General features: G+C 40.5%; 1 protein-coding gene across 6 annotated transcripts; it reads left to right on the top strand.

The window, feature by feature from the left end:
- Nucleotides 1–7,015: 7,015 nt before the first annotated feature.
- LOC142160731 (pleckstrin homology domain-containing family S member 1-like) lies at nt 7,016–26,597 on the top strand. 6 transcript variants are annotated; one of them, XM_075215647.1, is made up of 17 exons: nt 7,016–7,120; nt 8,847–8,897; nt 9,004–9,068; nt 10,319–10,437; nt 11,193–11,330; nt 13,709–13,775; nt 13,865–13,918; nt 14,429–14,494; nt 15,261–15,368; nt 15,712–15,819; nt 16,397–16,495; nt 16,995–17,080; nt 17,517–17,633; nt 18,423–18,524; nt 22,831–22,966; nt 24,051–24,147; nt 24,509–26,596. In XM_075215647.1, exons 2-16 carry the CDS (start codon nt 8,867–8,869, stop codon nt 24,135–24,137), a joined length of 1,383 nt encoding a protein of 460 aa, XP_075071748.1. In that variant the 5' UTR covers nt 7,016–7,120; nt 8,847–8,866; the 3' UTR covers nt 24,138–24,147; nt 24,509–26,596. The 6 variants fall into 6 exon arrangements, with proteins under 6 accessions (XP_075071748.1, XP_075071747.1, XP_075071750.1 ...); XM_075215646.1 differs by lacking the exon at nt 7,016–7,120 and adding an exon at nt 7,246–7,324 and having other exon boundaries at nt 16,998–17,080; nt 24,509–26,597; XM_075215649.1 differs by lacking the exon at nt 7,016–7,120 and adding an exon at nt 7,246–7,324 and having other exon boundaries at nt 17,517–17,576; nt 24,509–26,597.
- Nucleotides 26,598–27,852: the final 1,255 nt, after the last annotated feature.

The raw sequence follows: 27,852 nt of genomic DNA, 5'->3' as shown, positions 1-27,852 counted from the left end.
AAAATGGTGTCTTTTATTTTTATAGAATATGATTTACAGCTAAAATTATAAAATAAACTCCACTGAGACAAAGCCTTGAGACTATGAAATAATATAGATGTGTCCTTTACTGGCTGCAATGTACATTTCAGCTGCTGGATATCATGCATGGTGTATTACAGGAAAAGTTGTCTATAAGACAGATATTATTGCTCGTTACAGGATTCAGTTAACAATTGTTACACAAAACCGCAAGAAGAAAAGAGTCTCATTGTTAGTAGTGAATAATGAGAATGGAATGTTTTGAAAAGCAGTGACTGGTTTTGCAATGTTGCATCATGAAGTTGGACTATCGGCTAAGGGTTAAGCACACAGGTCCAGGCTGCTGGTGATCTATGAGGTCATGGGGTCATTTACTCACGTCTATTTGTTTAAGGTTCTCTTACCTCTCTGTCTGTATGTATTACCCAGTATTGTCTTATTAATGTTTGTTCCCAATTGTAAAGCGCTACGGAATTTGCTGGCGCTATATAAATAAATGTTGATGATGATGATGATAGACTTTGCTCTACAAGCCGCACACCACAGCAAGAGCATAAAAGACTTAGTAAGGATGACGTAAACCCCAAATATAAGTACAATTTTCCTCTATGTGGTTCTTGCTCTCAACCCTCTCACATAACACCAGATATGAGGTTCTCTTTTCTCCTACAATATAAACAATATTCAGCGCTACTAGTTAACACTATGTTAAATCAGAGGATGTAACAGGCGGGTGTTCAGCCTAGGTACATAGATAACCGCATTGTCTCATCTGGTTCATAATAGTTCTCAAAGTCCAATATGTGTGTGATGGCTGACAGTGCATAACAATATATAAGGTGTCCAAAAATCTTTCTGTGGTAAAACAATAAAGTTTCCTTTTGTTGCTTATGGAAAATTCTCTCTGGTCCTTATAATTTGTTACATGAATGCAGTACGTTAAATCCTTACCACCGTCCTGTGGGGATTCAGGTCTCTGTTTGCTCCTCGATGGTGTGTCTGGATATGCAAATACGAAATATGACTCTATGAGGGAGATTCAGTTCAGCATGATCTGCCTCCAGAACAGTCCACGGAGACAGAATGCTGGAATCTCTGCTCGTGAGTAGAGATTTGTTACCGTAATGGCCGCTAATGTGCGCAGCCGGACATTACAAATTCCCCCTATGATAAGATTAAAAATTCACACACGTTTATTAGTGTGTATTTACGGGACAGTGAGAGTGATGGTAACGTCCAATGTGAAGTAGGCCGGGGCTCAGGAGAACTTGGCTAGCAAAGCAATGAATAAGTCGAGGAATGAGGGTCCTGCTCGTGAGAGTTTACATCATAAAGGGAACCTAAGTGGATTAGATTCTTTTTCCTACAAGAATTGCCATCTGTGGTTATTAGTAAATATGATTGGTGTTGATTGATCTGATTGCCATTTACAAGACTAAGAAGGATTGTTTTATCCCTGTGAGGTTAAATAATCAGGCTCATTAATGGAGATTTTGTTTTCCTTCCTCTGAATGATCACATCTCGAATTTTGAAAGAATTTAACCTGACTGATTTGTGGTTTTCAAGAATAATATGTTTATTAGAAAAGTAGAATTTCTCAACATTTTCAATACCAAGAACCTCTTATGTCAGTAGGTAAAGTTTACATAGTACTCACTTATATCTATAATTCTTTATGAAGTACCACCTTAACTTTGTAAATGCTTTTCAATATATTCCCTTATGCTTAGAAATGTTTTACAGTATTCCCCCTTACCTCTGTAAATGTTTAATAAAGGTGTAACGTTTTTAGAAATGCTCAGGCTCGGTTCCCCCGAGATCCAAACACACCCGAACGTAGCATATCAGAGTACTGGTACTTTCGCGCTTTTTCGAAATTGAAGACGAGGCAAAACGTCACTGTTACGTTGTCGGATCTGGAGAGTTATGAAAACTATAAGTATCACCCTCCACGGCGATTTAGCGTCATTTCACAGAGGGACACAGAAGGGGTAGCACAGTCTTTAGAGCAGTTGGGCAGCAACATAAATAGAATAGAAAGAGGAGGTGGAAGCAGCGTTCAACAAAGTCTACAGTGACATTTAGGAGAGCTCCATTGCTAATTGTCATTGCTGAAATACAAATCCTAGTGCTGGCAGGCTTGCTGTAATTCTGCAGTCACATTCTACTGTGTTACATAGGTAACACACAAAGAGGAGAGCTCCATTGCTAATTGTCATTGCTGAAATAGAAATTATAGGGCTGACAGGCTTGGTCTAAATCTGCAGTTACATTTTACTGTACCATAGCTCACTCAGAAACAGGAGAGGTGGCAGGGTTCAGTGCTGATACAGAAATTGTAATAAAAGGGTGTGTCAGTGTTCTTAAAAGTCTCCAGTGACATTCTACTGTGCCACAGCTCATACAGAAACAGGAGGGGTGGCATTGTTGTTGTCACTCTCATTCATGATAATTCTAATCCCTCTACCTCATGTGCTAGCCTATGTTCAAGTGCATAGTGGTTTTAAGCCAGAGAAACAAAAATGTAAATAAAAAGCTTGTACCTTTTTTTAAAAAAAACAAAACACGCTCTAATAAAGGTGAATGTTTACTGTAGAAAAACATAAAATTGCCAAGATGCCGTTCTACCCAAAATATTACCAAGCATACCAGCATCAGGTAGCTCCCTTCCCTTAGCTAGATTTCAGCACCTGCAATGTACACTGTCATCATATTCACCCTCATCATTGTGTACATGTTCCTCAACAATACTAATTCATCCCTGCTGGAATCCACCATCACAGAAGTTTGTGTACTTTGATGTAAATGCCAATAATGACCTTCCGCATGGAATTTGTAGACACCAACAACAATTTTTCTTTTGTTTAAAAACAATACTGGTAGGAATATGTTTGATGTCTTGTGGACAGAGGCAATTTTTTTTCCCCTGGATATCAGAATAGCCCTTTATAGAAGTTAAAGTTAAAAGTTGATGACTGATCTCTGCCATATATCTGTGACATTCGCCCCCTCCACCAAAATCACTGAGTGGGATCAATTATTATATTATGCTGATAGCAGCAATACATGATACAGTATCACCTCCATTACCCTTTCACATGTTATGCTTTCAAAAACAAAGGAAAGTAATAGCACTATCTTATGGAAGTTATTTGATTTGCCAACTTTGAGAGACATCTGGCAGCTTCCAATCAGCAAAGGCAAGATTGCAAACCTGATACGGGTTGCTCATTTCCATGGACAGTCCTGTATGTAAAAAAATGTGTACCCCGGAACTATCCCTATTTTGCAGTATAGACCATATATAGTTCGTGCAGAGCTGTAAATTGTCCCCGGAATCTATATCACACTGTAGCCGCCTATAGCACTGATGCCTCCTGTAGGGATTTTTATGCTGTGTGTTTTCATTTGTTGTCTCCACTGCAGGCTGGTGTCACATGAGCAAGTTTCACCTGCAGAATCGAGATAACCGCTGCAAAGACAATAACGTGCTTAGACACACGGGCTCAGCAGTATAGTGTCCCTGTAATCTATATCACAATGTAGCGGTCTACAGCGCTGTTTCCAGTGTGGGTTGGTGTCACATGAGCAGGTTTCTCCTGCAGCAACCAATGAGATAACTGCTGCATATAGCATTCCCACTGCACTAATCAGCAATGTTTACATGGCACAATATGCACCAGCAAAGCATTTCATTGGACAGATAACTGGCTAACAAGGTGCCTTTGTCACACTGACCTTACGATACGTTCTTGTAACTCTGCCTGTCAATAAATTCCTAGAGTGTGTCTCTCATTTCAGTGCAATGTTGTTTTACTAGTAAAAATGTTTTCTGTACATTTACTGCATTTTGAGAAAAACTCCATCGAGTTATAAAGTGTTTTGGTATAGATACTCACAGGTTCTCCTGCATGTTCTAATGGCTTTAAATGAACAGAACAAGCCGTGGACTAGCAAACAACCCTCATTCATACTTGTCAACATGCCTCTGAGAGATGCAGAAGGGAGGTCTGCAAAGTATTGTATTTAGGGGTTGAGTTGCACCATCAATCTCTGCTGCACCCAAGGCAGTTACCAACCTACCCCTGTCTAAATGAACAGGAGTGATTTACCCCTCTTCTGTAGCTGGGTGACTGGGACCAGGTTGTATGCAGACTGGATGTAATTATCACACATATACTCACATTCTGCACAGTTGTATCACTGTGGCAGAACAGATGAGAAAGCTGCACCAGCTCTGGGCACATGCCAACTGCCCAGTGCCAGCACTACAATCTCTGCAGGCACTGTCTGTGACTAGATAAAGCACAGGGCACTGTGTAAAAACACTACAACCAAATCTAGAAACACGGCATTACACATTACATACAAGCTCTACTGGGGCTGATGTAGAGCAAAAGATTTTCAATAGATTGCAAGCGACAAAATAACTGTAAGTATAAGTCTGATGCGAATCTGACACTTGTGCTTCTCTACTCTTAGCTGTTTCTGCTGCTTATAAGCATGAACCTTGTTAGTATTTAAATAATAAAAATAAAAATTAAAAATTAAATTAAAAAAAAAAGCACTCATTGCCTAGGCTATGTGCAATCTCCACCCTTTCTCATAAGCTAAACACCCCAGAATGCAAAACAAAATCTATAGTTTTGTGTATCTGGCAACTAGCAGGGCATGATCACAACTACACCGCAAAGGTGAGTAACACCACCTCATGGCCATCATCCTCCTTATTACACAACAGAGCCGCTTGACTGCTCAAATCCACTATTTATCTTGTAAAACTATCCGTACAGTTCGCAAATATGTTTTTGTGATGTGATAACGGGACTGTTCCACAGAGTCACTAGTTCATAGACGTTTTCCCTCTACTTCTAACACCATACCCCCCATCGTTTCTGTGTCATGACCCAGTCTGATAAGGAGAAGACAGTGTCCGCCGTTCAGGCGTGTGCACACAGGTTGTTATTTTTGGGACGCATTTGATGCTGGGAACTTTTATCAACTTTTGAAAAATGCCACAGGTGTTATTTTCTATGTTGCTGTGTCCAGGAGTGTGGAAGAAAGGCCTGTCCTCATTTTCCAAGCTTGTACCTCGTGTCTTCTAAAAACAAACCAATCACAGGTGGAATCCCATTCAAGTGGAGAGGTGTTTTAGGAACATTTCTTCAGCGTCAAATTACTTCAACAATGCTCAAGAAAAGACCAACTGGCCACAGCTTTAGACGCCTCTAAAGATGATCTACATTCACACGATTAGAATTCTACGATATAAATCCTCATGATGCCTACTTTAAGTTATTTATTATAGGAAACACCAGAAAAAGGGCAGGGAAATTTTTATAACCTTTTTTTTTTTTTTTTAACAAATGGAAGAAATAAATAAATTCTTGGACGGAGCCTAAAGATCCAGGAGTGCCTGAAAGTGTATGATTAATGCAGGCGTATAAGTGTTTATTCCTCTAAGGGGTCACCCGGTATGGAGAATATCTGAAGTGCTGTAATAATCTTTGACTTACACTTATAATGTACACAGACATCAATACGGAATTTACTGCATTCCAATCTGCACATATTTTTTGGCTTATATAATCTCTCTTCTCTTTTTCCATAATTTTGGTTATACTGTTGCATTTGGGGTACACTGAGATAATGGGCCTCATTTAGGGGGAGATTCAATTGCCGACTATGTAGTGTGCGGACATCACGCCACTCACATTGGTGGCAATTACGGTATTCACACGTCTATGGTGTGTGAGAAAAAATGAGCATTTATGTCAAATCTTCTCCGCGAGGATCCGGAGACACCTCTCGGCTAATTTAATGGCCTTACCCAACAAAAATCAGACACCAATATTCTCCATGGAAACCGTCTTCAACATGAATTGACAATGACCATTTGGCTTAGTCCAGTAAGTAGACAGTGCCCATTGGATTAGGTGAGTTGAAACTATAAAGCTGGGTACACAGTAGAGGTTTTTCACCTAATTATTGTGACCATCACACTACAAACAACCATTTGGTCAGATATGGTGTGTACCCTCCCATGATCATGTTTTATTGCACAAAAGAACATGGCATTGTTGCATTTGATTTTATAAACTGACTAAAAATCACTAACAACGATGGAACGATGTCGGGCAAATGTGGAAGAGAGTATACGCTCACGACCTGCAGTGTAGGCAGATATCTGTACTGTGCACAAAGTCATTCTGATTTCTGCAACTATCAGAGTTGTTCAGCAGTGGAGGTTCAGGCTGTGATGATGCAAATCGAACCACCAACCCCTCCCCTGATCTTCCCCTTAAGTAGCAACTGCTAGGACACCAAAAAACTGTGACTTGTCCTGTGCAGGTCAGATCTTATTTTGCTCCATTTTCTGGAAATTACTCAGATGTTGCTCCGTGATTGTTGCCTTATTTCAGTAACATTCCATCCCACATATCAGGTCACTGACCTACTGCTGTTATCACCAATGTATCACATAATAATAATAATAATAATAATAATAATAATATATTCTGCATAAACATCTGATTTATCAACATATTTGTCTTGGCCTAATTGGGAGGTATCATGCATCGACCATAATGTATCAAGCCCCCAATAAAAATGACAAACACGTTTCTGTTTTACCATGTATCTGTCATCTGCGCACAATGGGGACAGTTATTTTGTAAACAGAACCAATGGAAACAAATTTGTTTTTCAATTGATCAATTTTTTGGGAAAAAGTTGGCTTATTTCTGGTGTAAATAAAGTAATCTTCTGTAATAAACATTAGCTTCTGGTATTGTATGAGGAACTGGGTGATTATACACCTGTCTTAAGGAAGTGAATATTTAAAGTTGTTTTGTTCTATTTTGTCATTCACTGTGCAGAAAAATCATCTCTCTTGGTTTTCCCCTGACTGCTTAAAGTTTGAGTAAAAATCCCCTACATAATAATAATTGCTGCAAGGGGAATTTCCTAACAGATCAGATTTCAGTCTCATTGTATACTTATACCTGGGCACTTTCCTGTAGGTGCAGTTCACCTGCAGTCACTGGGAGTGTACTACACAAGCTGCAATCTCTTCCCACTTGCAAGCAGCCCTTACCTGTAAGTATTTTCCTCTCTGAGAACTGTAAGTGAGGGAACAGATGCAACAGATAACAGCCTTGTAACATAATTATCAATCACATATGAGGAACTCGGGTACTGGAAAACTATGTAACATTATTGTGTTAGAGAAATCAGCATGACAACTTGCCATATGGATAGTTAGTCACCAAACGTCCTCGTACAAGAAGGTAGACATGACTGGTAAGTCCACCTGCGGGAACTATTAATATTGAATTCATGTTTATAACTAATGCTGCTATTCCAGAAGACCTACAAGATTTCTGGAGTACATATGTTTCTAGCATTGATATACTTCAAGCTAAAGCCTTGTACATTATAGAATAGGGAGACATTTTTATAAAAAGTCATGCTTCTATTGATCACAGATCATTAACTTTTATTTCTGCAGAGTTGAACCTGGCTCTGTAAAGTCTGTTATAGATCTGCAACTCTCACTGCTTGCAGTGCAAATAAGATAACTAATAAATTGCATAAACAGGGCTACTGGGACTTGTATACTCCGTAGATCACTTGAATAAAGGGAAAATATCCTGCAGAACTATTAGTACCTGTTTGCCCTATTTAATAGTGGTTTTATTGTTATAAAATAGTATCAGTCACTTAAGTAACTTTGCACTGAAGCATTTAATGCAGGGTGAAAATATCAGCAACAAGTATTCCTGTTATTAGCACATGTTTAAATATTGTTGCAATAGTGTCCCTGCGCTAAGCCTGGTTTACTTTTAATATAGCACGTTTACTGCAGATACAAACTTGTAAGCTTGTACCCCCCAATCTGAGTGTCTAAGAGAAGTAGAGGTTGTGTGTATGACATGGAACCTGATGTCTGCATTCTAAACTCTATTTCTTGTTATTCAAACTAGTGTCCTGTTATTTAAACTCAAAGTATTAAATTGTTAGTTAATCTGTACCACATTTACTAATAAAAAGTTTGAGATCTTAAGTTACATAATAAGTATGTTTAAGATTGATTAATCAATGAACCTTATGTCAGTATAGTGTATAATAAAATTGTATTATGATCATGTCCAGTGGTCAGGTCATGTTGGAGGTGTAGTGTCCTATGTCTGTATAGAGTGTAATAGAATTGTATTATGATCATGTCCAGTGGTCAGGTCATGTTGGGGGTGTAGTGTCCTATGCCTGTATAGAGGGTAATACAATTGTATTATGATCATGTCCAGTGGTCAGGTCATGTTGGAGGTGTAGTGTCCTATGTCTATATAGAGTGTAATAGAATTGCATTATGATCATGTCCAATGGTCAGGTCATGTTGGGGGTGTAGTGTCCTATGTCTGTACAGAGTGTAATAGATTTCTATTATGATCATGTCCAGTGGTCAGGTCATGTTGGGGGTGTAGTGTCCTATGTATGTATAGAGTGTAATAGAATTGTATTATGATCATGTCCAGTGGTCAAGTCATGTTGGAGGTGTAGTGTCCTATGTCTGTATACAGTGTAATAGAAGTGTATTATGATCATGTCCAGTGGTCTGGTCATGTTGGTGGTGTAGTGTCCTATGTCTGTATAGAGTGTTATAGAATTGTATTATGATCATGTCCAGTGGTCAGGTCATGTTGGGGGTGTAGTGTCCTATGTATGTATATAGTGTAATAGAACTGTAACTAAAACAACTCAGTACAGTTTATGTACATATAGTACCGTTTACAATGTTACATGACTAATAACATTCTCTTCATAGGACGAAAAAGCTGGTTTAACATGGCCCCGAAAAGGCGAAGTTCAGAAACAGGTAAGAAAATGTTGATTATCATTTGCAATGTGTGAAAAGCATTGCACGGGTTTCATAAAAGCGTATAGTACACAAACTTACATTATGAAATGTCCATTATTTCCAGATCAACAAGTGATTAAACGAGGAAGTCTAATGAAGTCTCCACCTTCCTACCTCTTCAATAATCGGGTAACATAAACTGATTTCTACAAGAAATAAAACCTATGCCTAATTACAGTTTCCATATTACTTCTTACACAACATAACTCTGGTCTGTCAGCCTTGGACCTGACGCATTTCAGATTAGAGATTCGTACAAGTATTGTTAGACTACAGGGGGTAAATGTATCATAGTGCGGGTTGTACAAGTCGCCGGAAATCGGCGAGATGACAGCTTAAATTTAAAGCGGCGCTGCCTTGTAAAGGCAAGTTTCCCTTTACAAGGCAGTGCCGTTTTAAATTTAAGCTGTCATCTCGCCGATTTTCGGCGACTTGTACAACCGGCACTATGATACATTTACCCCCAGAAGTCTCTGAAAAGATCCCATGTCAATAAATATCTACCTTTGTTGGATATAAAAACTGGTGCTGAACATAGATTTGATTGGTTGACAGATGTTATTAGACAAGAATTATATAGTCCAACAAATTCACATCGGATTTGAACGTTCCAGATCACATTATAGACAGAATTCTCCTCATAAAGATTTTCTGTTGCAAACGGTTTGCCCACCAAATCCTTATTCTAATTATTGAAATGGTCCCAGTTTGTTTACATTAAGGCTGCAAAGCAGCATGTTACAATAGTCATGAAGGGACATGATGAGTGCATGTATGAGTGTTTTGGATGTTTAATTAGCGAGTTAAGGTTGAAAGGAAAGATATTTTTGAAGTGGAACGAAGAGGATTTTACATGGTGGAGACAGCTGGGACCAAGTCAGAGTTTTCAGTTATTAGGGAGAAAGAGTGTTCACAGGAAGAAGTCTACATTTGGGTATCATTAGCATAATGTGCTGAAAAATAAAACTGCTGATTGTGTTACTAATGGAAGAGTCCCAGCATCAAACCCTGGTGCACTCCGACTAAGCAGGGAGCAGGGAGGGGAAGCAGGGAAGGGAAAGAATGTGCAAAGGAAACACTAAGAGAGGTAGAATAAGCACCAAGATAGGGACAGGCCTAATGGGCTCAGGGTTTGGACAATAGAATAACCCTTGGGTTTAGCAGCCAAAAGATCATTAGAAAGAAGAAGCTGCATTCTTATGAATATTAGTCAGACTATCTATATATGTATAGGTGACAGGTCCACTTTGATTCTTTTTAACACAGTGGTAGGGTAGAAATGCACCTGCTAGTTTAGGGGTGAGTGTTACCATTATTGCCTTGTTAAGTGATGTATTATGATGTATTCTCTGTGCTGATAATACGGTTTTATATTTCAGACCTCATGGAAAAGACGATTATTTAAATTCTGCAAAACTCTTACTGACTCCTACATCATCAGTTACTACCATTATGATGGACTGACAGAGAACTGGAAAGGAGACATTTATGTTGGAGAGTAAGTGTCAGCGATAAAAAGAATAAAATATATCATTAAATACAAGTACACCGCAACAAAAATAATTCTAATATAAAATGGTAAAGTACAGTTACAGCATGACCTGACTGAAGTCTGCCATGATGATATCTCTTTATAAGAGTACTGTGCTTTATACACAGAGAGATAAAGAAATTCCATTATGTTTTGCATCAATTGTATATTGATTAAATGTAGAACATCTTAGTGGAAAAAGGGCTTCCGACACCACAAGGAAGAGGCAGAATACCCCCATAGCAGAGGGTGGGAGAGTGCCCCCATAATATAGCATGGGAGAGAACACCCTAGAAGAGTGAGAGAGCACCTAGCATAGGGTGGAAGAGTGCCCCCTATAGCAGAAGGTTGAAGAGAGCTGTAAGGAATAGACTGCCCGATAACAGAGAGTGGGAGAGTGCAACCCTGTAGAAGAGGATGGGAGAGTGTCCCCCTGTAGAAGAGGGTGGGAATGAGCCCCCATTCCAGAGAGAGGGATGTAGAAAAAAACTCCCAAAGGAGAATGTGCATCCCCTGTAAAGCAGAAGGAGAAATACCCATCATTAAGTAGCCAGCCAACGTTGCTTGTATACCTGCTGTTGTTCTACAGGTATCTGAGTGGAATTGCTCATAGCAACCAATCAAAATCTGTAAAATTTCTCTGCACCGATACCTGTAGAACAGCTCTCAAACATGCCCCCCTTAATTTGATCTAAGTTTGACCCTTTTCATTTCTTTTGCAGTATAAAAGCCATAGAATTAGGAACAAATATGATGGACAAGAACATTTCCGCTATCACACGGCTTTTCAACACGTCTTCCGATAACGTGCTGTACATTAAGACAGAGAGCCGTATTTACTTTCTGCTAGATGACAATGTGTAAGTTCAAAGCGCCTCTTTTCCAGCTAGTCTGTGAGTCTGTTCACAGCATCCAACTCTGTAACGCTATCCTGTATCACAGTGATAAAGTCAGCTTCATTCTACAATGGAATATTGTTTTATTTGTTACACACTCACTCTGTCACTGTTATTATCTGGAAGTACGGTGTTAGCAGAGATTAGCGCAGAACTCCACACCCTACTAGCTAGAGATGTCTTTTACCAAAGTTCAGTAGATGGTACACATAACACACCCAGCTGACAATGCAAACAATACTCTGTATAGACATCAATAAGGAAGAATTATATAATAATTCTGTTCAATATCAATGTGAAGAAGGGAAAGACAGGCAGAACTTGTACCGGGTATGGCACTTCAGTCACTAGTTAACCAGGTATGTCTACTTGTCACCCATAGACAATGTCTTACAGTGGGTTCTGACTCCCTCTTACACCTCCAATATGAAGCGGTGATGCCCTCAGTGGTGGAACTACCACCATTGCCAGGGACGCAGCGACTACAAGGCCTGGACAGGAGTCCAATAACCGCTATACAAGCGTTAGAAGTTATTAATAATTATTACAAACTTTTGGGGGGCTTGATGCACCTGAAGAAGTGGTGGGGAAGACCCGTTCCCTACAAAATGTTGCACGTCATGGTACCCACATCTCACTGTTAAGATATCGAGTTTAATGTAACCCTCTGCGACACACAGCTGGCCTATCCGGTACCTATCCAAGGTTCAAAATCACCTAGGCAAATATCTGAAATAAAAGAAATAAGTTTATTTAACAAACTGGTAGCACGAAACAGCAAAAAACATCTTTAAATAATAACCTGCAGCAAATAACACTACAGTCTGGCACAGACAACATACAGGGTATGTAAACACCTCACCGGTATCCTAGCCACTCTCAGGGACTGCTGTCTATTCCTCCAAGCTTCTCCCCCTCTCTCCTTTGAGGCTACCAGCATGGCAGTGGTCCTGAGTCACTGTCACTCTGCTTCTGGCGGACACACAGCTCCCCAAGACCTGGATAGGTAGATCAGGGCAAAGTCAGTACTCCACGGACCAACTGTCCCTTTCCTGTCAGGGGCAGAGTTCTAGATCTCATTGCCAGCCTGACTTCAGCTATCACGCGGTAGTGAATGCCAATTTGCTGTTCTCTGGAGTTGGTATTTAAAGGCAGAAATTACCTTCCGTGGATTTCCTGGACCTGCCTGATTGGTCCTTTTCTGTGTTTACCTTTTCACAGATAAACATACAGACAAAGGGATAGCAGATGAGCCACTCTTGATATAATTAAGGATAGGTATTGTTCTGTGGGTATACAGCCAGGGCCGGAGCTAGGGTCCACGGCGCCCTAGGCATTTTTAAAAAAGCGGCGCCCCCCCCCCCGCAAAAATCGCCGCCCTCCTCCCTTCTCTCCTTACCTTGTCTCACCACCGTCGCCTCTCTGCCCCGTCTCCTCCCCTCCACTCAGTAAGTGGAGGGGAGGAGACGGAGCAGAGAGGCGGCGGTGGTGACAAAATAGCCTCTTCCCCCCCCTCCCCGTCCATCTGAATGCTGTGCGGCGGCCGTGACAGGTATGGTCAGCGGTCGCCGCACAGTTTTAAAGTATTTCAGAATTCTGTGGCGCCCTCCAGAGCCCGGCGCCCTAGGCAAGTGCCTAACCTTGCCTAATGGGAGCGCCGGGCCTGTATACAGCAAAGTTTGTTTAAACAGGAGAGATCACAATCCAGACACATTACATTTTAAATACACAATGCAGTCCTCTGTAATTAAACATAGAGCTCTGTCTGTGGACCTTTTTCCTATCTTACTACATGAGACCTCCTGATGTGATGTACATTCATACAGGACTGGTGGATAATAATCTTTTTGCCTAGGATGAAACAATGGACTAGTCTGCAAAATAAGAAAAACATGCTTGCAGTTATTTTAACTACTTTCCAATAGAATATATAGAAGTTTAAATATGACTGACAAATATGGGGAACCAGAGGGCTAGAAAAAAATATATGTTTTTATAGTCCACAGTTTGTGAGAAACGAGGTGCAGACTGGTTAAGGTGATATTAATACCTTGTTTGATCACACTCACAATTAACCAGCGCTGATAAGCTATCACTTTTATTATTGGATAACTGTGATATATACACAGCTATGTAGCCACTTCAACAACACGACTTAGTGATGTCACTAGCTCCAAATGAATTGGTAGGTTGCATGTTTGTTCTGCCCAAAAAGTGTCTCCTTCCACTGTGTCTATACTATAAAATAAAGGTCTTCAGCAGTATCATGTCTGTCTTATGTCAGAGACTATAGAAGCTCAGAGAGTAATGTTTCATGGCTTGTCTCTTCTTCTCTTACACAGGAATACCATTGCAGAGTGGCAGAGGTGTATCACAGACGTGTGGGTGCAAATCAACCAAAGAAATTCAGTAAGAAACTTTTATATAAATCTCGAAAAGTTCACCGCATAACGCTTTATGTTCAAACTCTTAACATACATGTGTGTTGTTATTTTAAGGTGACCGGGCCCCGAATTTCACATGCAGTCCCACTCCAGTCTATGATAAATAAGGTTAGACCGCTCTTAGAATTTATATTCAATGGAAATGCATGAATGAAATACAATGTTATCCTATAGGAAGAAGCACCCTGTAACCCTCATGACTGGTATATGTAGCAGCTATATGCTATATACATTTCCATGTTATGGTATAAGTTTTGCTTGTATTAAACCCTCACTGAGAAGGAATCTCTATGCCTTCATAATGCAGTGTTTCTTACCTTTTAAATTTGTATGCTGTCATGAATATACCATAAGTCAAGTCTATCAATGCAATTTCCATTGGCCACAATGTGTTATGTACTGTTTAATAAATGGATCCGATATCCCCTCCCGGAGAGGTGGCCTTGTTTATCCGCAATGCTATCCAACAAAGGCTTAGACAATTTCCATTTGCTGCCTTTAATACTCTGGTTTGCATACTGTTTGACAGCAGGAGAACAGTGTTTATCTATATGCTCTTAATCTACTAAACCTACCGATATGCATCTACTGACGCTGTCTGCATTTTTATCACCACAGGAAGAAGGGGCAAGACGCAAATCGTACCCTGAACAACATTCGAGCAACAAACAGTCATTAGATGAGGTAAGACTCACGTCTGATACATTTATGAGCTTTGACCTTATGTAGTAGCACTGATTTTAAAACTTATACAGGGTATCTTATTCCATTAAGGGTCATTTACGAACCACAAAACAAGCACTGACCAACATTGCCTCGGAAACATCACTTTATTCATTTACACTTTTCCTTTTTCTGCTAATATTCTGCTCGGGTTTGACTCAGTTATGTCCTAAATTGATGGCGTGAGAAGACCTCAGGGCGTCTTTGTTACATGTATCAGTTTTGTTTCTCTAAATGTTTCTATTACATTGGTCGAATTGCGTATACAAATATGTCCTATTAAAAGTGTATAACAAGATCCAATTTACGGAACCTCAGAGGTGCTGGAAAATGTAAGTCATTGTGGGAAGTTAAATAGCTGTGTTCCCTCCCAAATTGTAGGGATCGCCCCTGGAAATATGCACTCTCTTCTAATTCTTCTACTTAAGTGTAAGACTAATACGCACTCAGCAAGTAACGCCCTCAATCCACCCTCCCTCCCCTGTAGTTATCTTGGGCTACAATCCATGTCCTTCCATGTAACACTGGGTGAAATTGTGCATGATGTGACAGAAGAACATTTGCGCTGTGGGTTTGCACTTTTGTGATTGGTAAAATGACCCTTAATGACATAGATTCAGCAGGCAGTACAAAAGATGGCCGGTGTAGATGAGAGGCTGGACGTACAACAGCATGTCTTTAAGTGAGTAGGACGGACAGATATAATATATATGATGTTTGTGTGCAGGCACTGGAGAGGCAGAGGTCTCACACAGACCCACAGCCACAGACAGTAAGCCAGACTAACTTCGGTGATTACAGAGGGCTATTTCCCCGGAATTCTGTAGAACAGCCGGTGAGTATATCAGAAAACATGTAATACTTGGTTTGCATCGCAAGAGATCTGACTGAATATATAGCACCAGCAAACACACTAAATGCTTCTTTATGTCCTAAGATTTGTTCTCGGCCAGAAATCAGGTTACAATGTAACAGTATCAATAAACAAATAAATAACAGATTTTGACTGAAGTGACTGTAGACAATTGTAACATGATAAAACAAGAAATTTTATACTGGTTAAAGAGGACAAACACAGAGGTTTACACCTAATACAATGTATCAAGGTTTGACATACTTAGGTCATTTACTTTGATGCACACTATGTCGTAGTAAATATTGTGTCTTGGTTGTTATAGGACGGGAGCCAGGATAGGAAGAGATCCCTCACACACTCAGAGCATGTACCAGACTGGACTCCAATAATCACAGAGATAAGGAGATTGTCTATTACGTCCTCTGACCAGGTGAGGTGACTCCCCCACCCGCATACAGCCCCTGCCCTAATGTTATGTATACCGACATCCATTCACTGTTGATCCTCCTATAGTCACTGTGAGAAGCTGTAATATACAAAATAATGAGGGAAACGTCCCACACACAGACATGATCACCAAGTGCTCCTCTTACAGTCACCATGGGGAGCTAATACACAAGATGATGAGGAAGGGAATGTTCTGTACATAGAAATGATCACTGAGCTCTTCCTCCTTAAGTCACTGTGAGGAGCACTGAAACACAAAGAGGGAAATTCATACACACAGACTTGATCATGGAGTGCCTTATCTAGAATCACTGTGACGAGCACTTGTAAACCACTTAATGGGGAGGTGAATGGCAGATGTAGTGCTGGAAAATACGAGTTTATCTGTATATAAAACCACTTAAACTGAAACACTCAGTACCAAGCTCTTTTACATGACATGTTTACAGAAATACACATTTCAGTTTAAGTCCCTACATCTGCAAGCTGTCGCCCTAAGCATCCCTTCAGATGAAACGGAAAGCGCTCACATCCTCTGACTTTCTGAATCTATTTTACAGCAGGACCCAGTGAGCTCCAGACCAAGTGACGATAACACCGATGGTGCCTCTGACAGCGGAACAGAGTCCATCTATGATACCCCACGACCTATATCTATGGTAATATGGTCTTTTCCATCTTCATTTGTGTCTATACTACTAAACCAATCATATATTGCTTCAGTTGAACCTTCAGATGATGGAATGTCCATCATCTGGCAGCACGGTGGCTCAGTGGTTAGCACTTCTGCCTCACAGTACTGCGGTCATGAGTTCAATTCCCGACCATGGCCTTATCTGTGTGGAGTTTGTATGTTCTCCCCGTGTTTGAATGGGTTTCCTCCGGGTGCTCCGGTTTCCTCCCACACTCTAAAAACATACCGGTAGATTAATTGGCTGATATCAAATTGACCCTAGACTGTGTGTGTGTGTGTGTGTGTGTGTCTGTCTGTGTGTGTGTTAGGGAATTTAGACTGTAAGCTCCAATGGGGCAGGGAATGATGTGAATGAGTTCTCTGTACATCGCTGCGGAATTAGTAGCGCTATATAAATAGCTGATGATGATGATGTCCAGAATTGTAACATATATTCTGTGGAATGACCGACTTTTCTTTCTCAGCAGAGCAAACATGAATCGTGGGACTCTGCTGACCAGGAGGACAGTGATTCATCTGAAGAAAATATCTATGAGATTATGGATTCTGTGTAAGTATGGCACCCAACATCTCTTTACCCTTCCACAAATCAAACAACTATCACTTCCTCAAATATATCATTCCTACAACTTCCAGCAAATGCAGTGTCACCCATTGCTCAGTGTTAGTCTTGCAAAATATATAGATAACGATGCAATTATCCAAAATAAAAAGACAATTTCATTCTGTTTTGTATTTTATATCAATGAATCTCACAGGCAAAGTACACTGTCGCTAATCCTTGTTTCACTTGCTGCGAGTAAATTGATAAGCCGCATTGTCATATATTGGCTCCGCCCACTAAATAAATGAATGATTTCCAGTCTGTCCCATCTCGGTGTTATGGTGGAAGCTCTTATTTAACAGAATAGCTGTCATTCAGTCCATCATTAAAATCCACCCCAGCTTTCCCACTGCCAGTATAATTATACTTAGCTCTTTTTCAGGGAGGTGAAGTGCTGTCCAGCCAAGCCCCCGCGGAATTCCAGAACTACAGAGCCACACAGGTACCGAAAAACCCAGGGCAGCCAACTGAAGAAAGCTTACATTCTGAAAATGTGGTAGTAAGTGTGTCTGTTTATAACCTGAATGAAGTATAACTGACATACTGCTTCTAGGGAGAACAGATATCTGTGCCTCAATTATGTATCCCTGTCCCAGTTAACAGAATATTACCAATATTAAATCAAACATTGCTTAAAACCACAAAACAGATGTGTATTGTAATGGGCACACAAACATTTTTTTTTAAAACTTATTTAGGTTTTTAAAATGAACAAAAATGACATATTCACAAAAATTCAAAGACATTAATGAAACAATATTCCATGGCACCCTCCACTCCCCAACCCTTGGGGAGGGGGCTTCTGTTGTCTGAGGGGTGCGGTTGTATTTAGTAGACAGATTAGGGAAGTGGAACCTCTATGGGAGAAAGTTTTGCTTGTTCTGTTACAGTAACAGCTGCTCAGTGTCTCTGCTGCAGACGTATCATGTATCATATTCTTATTTTGTCTTGAAGAAGACATTAATGACAAATTAAGCAGCTTGTATTAATCTCGTCTCCTTGCCTCTCAACATTTTAAATGCCTAGAAAGAGTTCATTTTAAAAATACATACTTTTATAGGTCCATATATCTGCTCTGTAGCTCCCGCAGTCTATCACATATTGCAATGAGCTAAAACGTGACAGGACACAGAACGGATACTATTATAGATGTAACAACCAAATAGGTTCCATTAAGGGGTTCAATAGATGTGTTCATCCATATAGGACTATATATCAGACCACAAGGAGGTGTTTGTGGTCTAAAAGAGGGACATTGATTAATCAAATTATATTGTTATATTTTCAGTGAACAAGACAACCAATGTGACTTGGAGAAGATAAATATTACTATACCAGCGGAACATTTAAAGAATTACCTTGGTCTACAGGAAGTTGGAGAACGTTTGTGGTAAGAATAGGTGGAAATTACATCTTCGTTAGTAAACAATGAGTAGAAAGTGGAGCGATTATAAGTCAGTGGACCAAGGATAAAATGTGAGCAAGCCCCTCCTCACACCCAGACACCCACCAGCTGATTAGAGACTAAATGACCAGCATGTAATATACTGTTGTTCATTCAGCCTGACTTGGTTGCAGATGGGCGCATTTGTATCACTAGTTCTGGTCGCAGGTCTGAGTCTGGACTGATGTTTAACATTTGGTGCAGTAAAAAGAGAAAAAACAACATACAAAGAAGCACAATTACAGAATTCGACGGTCAGGGAGCCAGATAGATCTCATCTTTACAAAAGATTAAATCAAGGCAATTTATTTTACAAATCATTTCACAGCCAACCAGGGCCGGGCTGGGACTAAAAATCAGCCCTGGCATTTAACATACACAGGCCCACCTCAGTTCAAGCAAGAAAGAAATTGTGTGCCGCGGCGGCGCCGAAAAGGCCGTGGCCGCATTGTGTTGTGGGTGTGGCCAACATGGGTCATTGATACATACATAATAAAACATTACATTTATCTCTGCTTCTGGTGCTGCTGACATCCATAAGGGTGGGAACTTCATGCAGAGTGAGCAGGGAAGCTCTTTGTCTCACGAGATTACAAAATCTTGTGATACTTAGAGCTCCTCGGCTTGCTGCAGGCTGTGTCCTGTCCGGGAACTGAGAGCAGCTATCAGTTCCCTTCCCCTAACCAGAGCTGGATTAAGGCGCAAGTGGCCCGGGGTATTTAAGACAGCAGGGCCATATTATGTAACATGGTTATCATTTTAGACAAATACACAGGCAATACTGTGTACCCTACTGTTAGAAGCACACAGCTTTGCCTTCACCAGCAGTACGTAGTGAAGTGGGACATACCTCCCAACTGTTCTTGCAGTCAAACCAAATCCTGACTATGTGAGACAGTCACCCAAATTCAGGACTGCCCCACCAGATTCAGGACAGTTGGCAGATTGTCCTGCTCTCTCCTACCTGTCTTGCTCACTTTCACCACTTGTAGCAGTTGGTTTCTTTAGCTCAGTTCTTTCTTGTCTTGATTCTGGAATATTGGATGCCCTATTTTGAAAAAAATGGGGATAAAAACAATAGCACTCACATTTTATAATTAGGCCTCCCTCCAGTCCCCACAATAATAATAATATTCACATTTAATAAGTAGACCTATTTCCCTCCAACCAGCCCCAACATTAAATTGAAAGAAAGTTGTCAGCGCTTATCCTTTAAACTGCATATCTGTGTGTGTCTAGCAAAAACGAAAACATGAGGTATTAGTTCATATTTTGATCGAAAGACTTAAGCCTGCATCTCATGTCAAGGGTACCTCATTATATGCAGGTCCTACACTGACCTATATGCTTTAAACATTATTAAAATGCAGTTAAAATCAGATGCACTTACCTCCCAGGTATACTTAAATTAACAGTATACCCATTTACTCAAAACATATTTCTCTCCCTCCAAACAGTCCCAACAATCAATTAAATAGCATTAAAGTTTAATAAATATAGCCATTTTCCACAACCATCCCCAACAAATAATTCATATTCACATTTAATAAATAGCTCTCCTCCCCAAAATCAGCCCCATATTCAATTGATAGCCCACCCCAGCATTAAATTAAAGGTCCTTTCACCTCACCTTAAATAATTAGCCCCCACCTACACTCCACAATTAAGTAGCCTACCTCCCAACACTATGTTAAGATCCTCCCTTCCCTCACATATTATATATAAAATACTGCGCACGCACACTATATGAACATGGCCAAACACACACGCACACTATAGCAACATGGGGCCCCACAGCCACACTATTAGCCCCACTATTAGACGCACTGTTTGCTCCAGTTTGTTTTCTCCAGTTTGCCCCACTGTTTGTTAGCCCCACTGTTTGTTTTAGCCCCAGTTTGTTTGCCCCACTGTTTGTTTGCCCCACTGTTTTTTTGCCCCACTGTTTATTTTAGCCCCAGTTTGTTTGCCCCACTGTTTGTTTGCCCTAAGTTTGTTAGCCCCATTGTTTGCCCCAGTTTGTTAGCACCATTGTTTGTTTGCCCCAGTTTGTTTGCCCCAGTTTGTTTGCCCCATTGTTTGTTTGCCCCAGTTTGTTTGCCCCAGTTTGTTTGCCCCACTGTTTGTCCCAGTTTGTTAGCCCCATTGTTTGTTTGCCCCAGTTTGTTTGCCCCACTGTTTGTTAGCCCCACTATTACTTACACACACAGACACACTATTACTTACACACACACACACACTTACCTTTCTACTTCCAGCAGCAGCACTCAGCGCGCTGCCCGGCAGATGGAGAATCAGTGACAGCCGCCTATGCGACCAATCACATGGGACGGCACCATGTGACAGGTGCCGTCCCATGTGATTGGTCGCATAGGCGGCTGTCACTGATTCTCCGTCCGCCAAGCAGCGCGCAGAGTGCTGCTGCTCGGTGGGCAAGCAGACCGGCCCATTTGGCCATCGTCCCTTCTGGCATTTGCCAGAAGTGCCAGATGGCCAGACCGGCCCTGCAGCCAATTCATTTCTAAAGAACTGCTGTATTACCACAGTACCTCCTCTCACCAGGAATTATATACCTTTTCTTCAAAATGTAATTTAAAAAAACAAAGTATGACATGTGGGGTTAATTGGCACAAAATTACCCTGTCTGTCTAAAAATGACTACCCCCCCCCCCCCCAAACTATTTCACAATCACTAAAATACAAAATCCTGCCATCGCTAAGATTTAGTTTGACAGCTGACACTTCTGCAGCGTATGGTTTTGTAATGAAGTTATGATTTTACCAACGACCAAAAAATAAAATAAGTCCAGATCAGTATGCTGATTCATGTTAAAGTGCTACGGAATATGCTGCCACTATATAAATAAATGTTGGTGATGATGATATGTACACACTATACACGTTTTATAAGATTTACCCTCAGATCTGTGCACTTCATCTGTCATAACCATCGGCTTAAAAAATTGTAACTCTGTAAACTCTATAGAGATCCTGACTGTGAGTGCGTACACACTGCAGGATTGGAATGACATAGTTCCATCGTTGAACAAGATTTTTAATCCAGTTTAAAAATCAAATGAAATGATACGCGCTTTGGAACGATAATCTTTTCATCGTTGTACGCACTAATACAATATCGGGCCGTTTATTGTGTGATTGGCTCGATAATCGACTGAAAAGCCTGTAGTGTGTACCCAGCATACACTACACCTCCGAACAAACCAAACACACCTCTGCCCTGCGCACATCCTCAATTACTAAACCACGCCCCCTGAACCCACTCTAAAACAGGGACTGCCCCACAGAAAACAGAACTGTTGGAAATGTAGTTCAAATAGCAAATCATGGCTTGTCACTTATTTCCCTTCAAACCGTGATCCTGAGCAAGAAACTGCTAATGCTCCAGATGTGAGACAGAAACACCCTAGTAATAAGGGATATAAACACGGGAATGTGTGGATATATTTATGTTTGTCAGCTCAGAAAGAACACATGTATGTAGATTATGCATCTCAGTAATACACACATGTGTTTACGTATGTTATTCAGCTCAGTGATAACACATGTATGTATATTATGCATACTTGCCAACTTATGGCAAGTATGATCCGGATGCTGCCGGGGGCAGGTGGGCGGGGATCCGGAAATCGCATCATTTTGGCCCGCCCCGTTTCGCAAACGCTTCATTTTACAGCGGGGGGGAGGGGGGCAAACAGGGCCATATTTTCCATTGGGCACGATGGGCAGGTGCCCGGGGGCCCCACGGGCAAGGGGGCCTCATAGGCAGGGCTCTTAATTAGTATAAATAATCCTGCAAAAGGAAAAACCTGCAAAAAAACCCTTCAAGGGTCACTGAGCAAGTACATATATCTATCTCTATATATCTATATCTGTATCTCTATACATATATATATATATATATATATATATGTATGTGTAGGGGCCCCGGTGCACTGCTTTGCCCGGGGGCCCATAATGTTGTTAAGATGGCCCTGGGGCAAATGCCACGAGAGTTGGCAAGTATGATATTATATATCTCTGTGATACACACATGTATGTATGTTACTCAGCTCAGTGATAAGATATGTATGTATATTATGCATCTCTGTGATACACACATGTATGTTATTTAGCTCAGTGATACACACATACAGTACATGTATGTATGTATGTTTATATAAATCCAATATTGGCTTTGTTTTTTGGACTATGAGAATTAGGAATAAGATCTCCTATATTCCTCCTTTCACAGTGTAAGTAAGTGGAAGGGACCAGCAGAGATCGGCTGCGTATTCCATCACGGGGATCATATTGACGCCTTCAATGGTGTCCGGCTGAGAAGCAAAGATCTGTTTTTCCAAATGTTGAATAATTACTTTGAAGCCGAGGTAAGGCCTGGTATATACAGACATTTTTTGTATATTTATTAAAAAGTTGGGACATTCCTGATTTTAGGGCACTGAACCATGCAGGGACATGTTTTTCCTGCGGGTGGGAATGTTGGAGGAAGGGAGGAATCTAATGGGCAGCCAAGCATCTTACACCCCCCCATCGTGATGTCGGGGTGGATTGAGATGCTGGGGACTGAGATGTTGGGAGGTATGCCTTCAAATAGGGGTCAATATGAACTGGATGAGACAAGCGATTTCATCATATTTGTTTCTGTAAATAATGGGAGGACATTTATGAAAACTGGTGTAAATGAAAAAAAGGTGGTGTAGCCCATAGCAGCCAATCCGATTCCAAGGGGTCGGATTCAGTCCAGTACAATAAGTGGAACTTTTCACAAATAGAACACCGTTTCACGCCCAAAGTGCCATTTAACGTGCATTACCCCAACCAATGGAAATTCCTGCTCAGTGGACGGAAAGTGCAGGTTTTGTCAAGAAGGGAAGGTTAGATGCAAAACTAAATCTTTTGTACACAGCTCCGATTCCCCAGCTGTTTTTGTCCACACTATTGATTGAGGAACGACTGCCAGCTACTGTGGAACCACATGTTCCAGCATGTTTTGGCAGCCATTTGCTGGTCCAAGTAATAGCATGCCCTTCCAATCAATGGCTTCTGCAGCATGTTGAAACATGTAGTTCAACAATAGCAAAAAAGACCAAACACACAAACATCTATTTTTAAATAAAATAGCTTTGTCCCGATTGGACTGGAGGGTTGTGAGTTATGCCCTGTTCACTGCTGCATAGCACTTAATGGGCAGCTTAAGAGGAGGGGAAGGAGACGGACCAGCGTGTTAGAAGTGCTGCACACGCCCCAGGGGATGCGGGAACATATTATTAATTATGTATTATCTGATTAATCCAATGTTGATTGTCAGATTCATTCAGAAAAGTCAAAATTCTAAAACGAGTTTAATTAGGAAATTGCTTGTATAACAAAGAAAGTGCTGTTTACCATGTTGATGAAAATAAACGTCACAGGAGGAAAGGAAGATTACCTACTGTGTTTTACTGTTTTTAGGTCAATCTGGTTCTGTTCCGGAACAAGAAAGCTGATATTTTCCACGTAGAAGGGTGCAGCTGTGATATGTTCCTGTCAGCGCTTTAGAGGCAGAAAGGTATGCACATGTTTGTCTCTGAAAACAACATGCGTTATATAGAAATAACCACCCTGGATTCTCTGGGGTCAAACCTTTATATATAACATGATACTAAATATCTTCAGTCCAGATTATCCCCACCCCCCCCTGTGACGTCATACCAGCGGATCATGGGTGGGGCGCACACTGAATCTCACACCTAGAACTGACCCATATGTAGCTGTATAAATATAAAGCTGCCCCATATATAAAACAATTTGGACAAACAATAAGATAATTTTAGACCAAAGTCACTGTGTCTGTGGGTCTATAATGAAGTGGATAGTCAATATATAGGCATTAATATTAATTAAAATTGTATTTTCTTTTTCTTTTTTAGAAATAGATGAGTTTAAATCAGACTCGGATTATCGTGCATTGTCGTTTTCAGAGCCTGTGAAGTCTACTGAACATTTCTACAAAACACACTGAGCCAAGGACGTAATCCATATATACATTACAGTATAATTATATGGCGGAGATGGGGCCATTTCACCTATTGCTGTGGCAGTGAATGGTTTATGTAAGGTCAATTGTACTGGCCAATACTTGCAGCAATTTGTTAAACTACCGATGTCTTTAAGAAACATGGATAACAGAGACATGCGTTCTCTGTGATTTGCAAGTACATACTTATGTATGATCTATATGTTTATGTTTGTAAATGAGTTTGTTATATGCATTTTAGAAATGTTATAGCAATTTCAGACAAGCTCTCCTTCACTTTATAATGCCAGTGGAGGGTGTAGGTGGTGATTCCACTATAATTGAGCTGTATAAATCTGGGGATATTATTATTATCTTTAATTTATAAGGCGCCACAAAGGGTCCGCAGCGCCGTACATGACATATACAGAAAACAGTGAGCCATAACACAACATGATACAGGAAGAACAAATAATGAACAAAAATATATATACACAAGACACAGGTAACATGGTAATGCAAATCAAATTATTTCTGGTACAAAGAGTGAAAGTGATGGTAGAAATCAGCGAGAAGTAGGCTGAAGCTTAAGAAAACAGGGCTAGGGAAGCAGGCCAAGAGGTACAGAGGGTGATAGATCAGTAGAAGGAGCACACAAGGAAAGAGGGCCTTGCTCATGAGAACTTACATCCTAAAGGAAAGGGGGAGACACAAATAGGGTGGTACTAACTTGGGGAGAGAGCCGGGACAAAGGAGTTAGGAGGAGGACTGATAGACTTGAATGAAGAAGTGAGTGAGTCTTAAGGGCACCTGCTCAGCCCAAGTGCGCAGAGCCACACGGACTTGAGAGTCTGGAATGGTTATACAAACAAGCATTGTTTTTACATTTAAAGGGCACAGCAACCAATCAGATCAGGGGCAAATCTGATGAATGCAAAGATTGAATTGACAAAGCATACAAGCTAGTCCTGATTGATGAACCAAAATATCATCATCCCCTTAAAACAGTAATGAGCACATGGCCACATGCAGACCTCCTAGCCTTCACCTGTGGCCCCCAGCTCCTTCCTGCTTTATTGCCAGGTTTGTTTGTTATAGATTATAACATTTATTTAGCTTACATTAAAATGCCTGCTGATATGTTTTTACAGACAGGTGTCTCTTTCTTTGATTTAAAATATAGTTTTACCTTATAATGTGCAGCCCTGTTGAATGTTAAAAAGACCATCGATGTGGCCCCTGAAGTGTATCAGGTTTCCTATCATTGCCTTAAACTGTAACATTGACTATAAATAATTGAATGCTTAGATTCACTAAAGTCACCAAAATCCTGAATTAACATTGATGTGAATTAACCCAATAATAAACCCATACCAAAGATACAACAACATCCTAAGGGCAACTGACGGACAGTTAAGAACGGTGAGGTTTTCTGACCAGGAAATTCTGGCATTGTAAAGAGAGGATGCATTTAGTCAGAGAACGGGAATCGCTGCCCCATGGTTAAACGCTGCATGCAGCATTGCCAGCTGAATCACTGTGTTGTGACAGGGGAATAGCACTACAAATTCACTTAAATGTTACACTGACTAAGTGTATCCTCACTTTAGAACTCTGCAGCTTCCTGGTCAGAAAACAACACCCATCTGTCTGTCCTAAACCCCAAATTTACTAGGAAGAATGTGGTCTTAACCACGCTCCTAAATGATCCTGGTCCTGGGCTGTGTTCATAATACAACACGGTAACACATCTTATCTAGAACTATCTGGTCTAGATAGGATGTCCTCATCTAATCCACGACCCATCACTTTAGTCTCACTTAAATATATCATGCACTTAAATATATCACGCACTTTAAACAACCCTCGCACATGTTTGTGACTGTACATAGTTTAGATGTTGTATAATATTTGACAGGTTATGTAATATTGTGTACTATTTAACGTATAAAGGTATAAATTATTTTGTATGCAAATATGTATTTTATTATTCAATAAACAAATGTTTAAAAGTAAGGTGAAAGACATTTTTCTTTATATTGGCAGTCTATGATCGCTTTCTGTGCACATCCTCCAACAGTTTATAATGTACACAGTATAATTGTGTTTTTATTACACACACACACATGCACACACACAGAAGTAAGTCCAAACTGATTTGAGAGTCTGCTATTATTATACAAACAAGAATTGTTTTTACATTTCATCATCACCATTTATTTATATAGCGCCACTAATTCCGCAGCACTGTACAGAGAACTCATTCACATCAGTCCCTGCTCCATTGGAGCTTACAGTCTAAATTCCCTAACACACACACAGACAGACAGAGAGAGAGAGAGAGACTAGGGTCAATTTGTTAGCAGCAAATTAACCTACCAGTATGTTTTTGGAGTGTGGGAGGAAACCGGAGCACCCAGAGGAAACCCACGCAAACACAGGAAGAACATACAAATTCCTCACAGATAAGGCCATGGTCGGGATTTGAACTCATGACCCCAGTGCTGTGAGGCAGAAGTGCTAACCACTGAGATACCGTGCTGCCCATTTAAGGAGCACAGCAACCAATCAGAGCTTATATGTGTGGCTACTGGCAAAAGGGGGTCCTTGGCGGCCTTAACCTTTATTAGTGGTGCCCGATACCACCCCTTATAGTTATTATTCTTCTGATTTCCCTATTTTTTTCCCTTCACTAAAGGTAAAGAACATTTTGTCACCCATTTTTACTGCCTGCAAACCTTTCTTCTGTACAGTTTTTTGCACATTTTAATGAGTATTGGAGTTTCTCTTAGAATAGCTTTATAACCTCTGATTGGTTCTATCTATATTTCTTACCACCTATAACAGCTACTTCCTTCTTGTAGAACTCTATTGGCTCTCTCCTCCTTTTGTTTTTACTATCGTATCTGGCACAATGTTCTGTTTAATTGCTTTGCATAGAGCATTGTATCTGGTAGTAGGCTATGCCTACATGGGTATTAAGAACAGCGGAGTCCGACAACAGAGGTTCCGTTCTGGAACTTCAACCAAACCTGTAAGACATAACCTTGGGGTGTGGGAAGCTGGATGTGACGTACAAGCTGTAGTGTATGTATCACTTTCCTTGGTTTGGATATGGATACAACCTCACACATATTGTATAAAGATGTCCATTTCTTTACAGCAGCGTTCACTCATTGGGCAGATTATTATCATTAACTCATCTGTTTTCAAGGTAAAATAAATGATATGAATAAACTTAAGTGGCATCATCTGATT

Source organism: Mixophyes fleayi, chromosome 6 (genome assembly GCF_038048845.1).
Source record: "Mixophyes fleayi isolate aMixFle1 chromosome 6, aMixFle1.hap1, whole genome shotgun sequence".
NCBI classification, from domain to species: Eukaryota; Metazoa; Chordata; class Amphibia; order Anura; family Limnodynastidae; genus Mixophyes; species Mixophyes fleayi.
This window is presented reverse-complemented; position numbering and strand designations above follow the sequence as displayed.

Bases quoted from the DNA above. Each gene is read 5' to 3' on its own strand.
- LOC142160731 (XM_075215645.1), top strand. The intron at 9,069-10,318 runs GTAACATAAACT...TTTATATTTCAG, and splicing joins CCTACCTCTTCAATAATCGG to ACCTCATGGAAAAGACGATT. The intron at 16,496-16,994 runs GTAATATGGTCT...TTTCTTTCTCAG, and splicing joins CCCCACGACCTATATCTATG to CAGAGCAAACATGAATCGTG.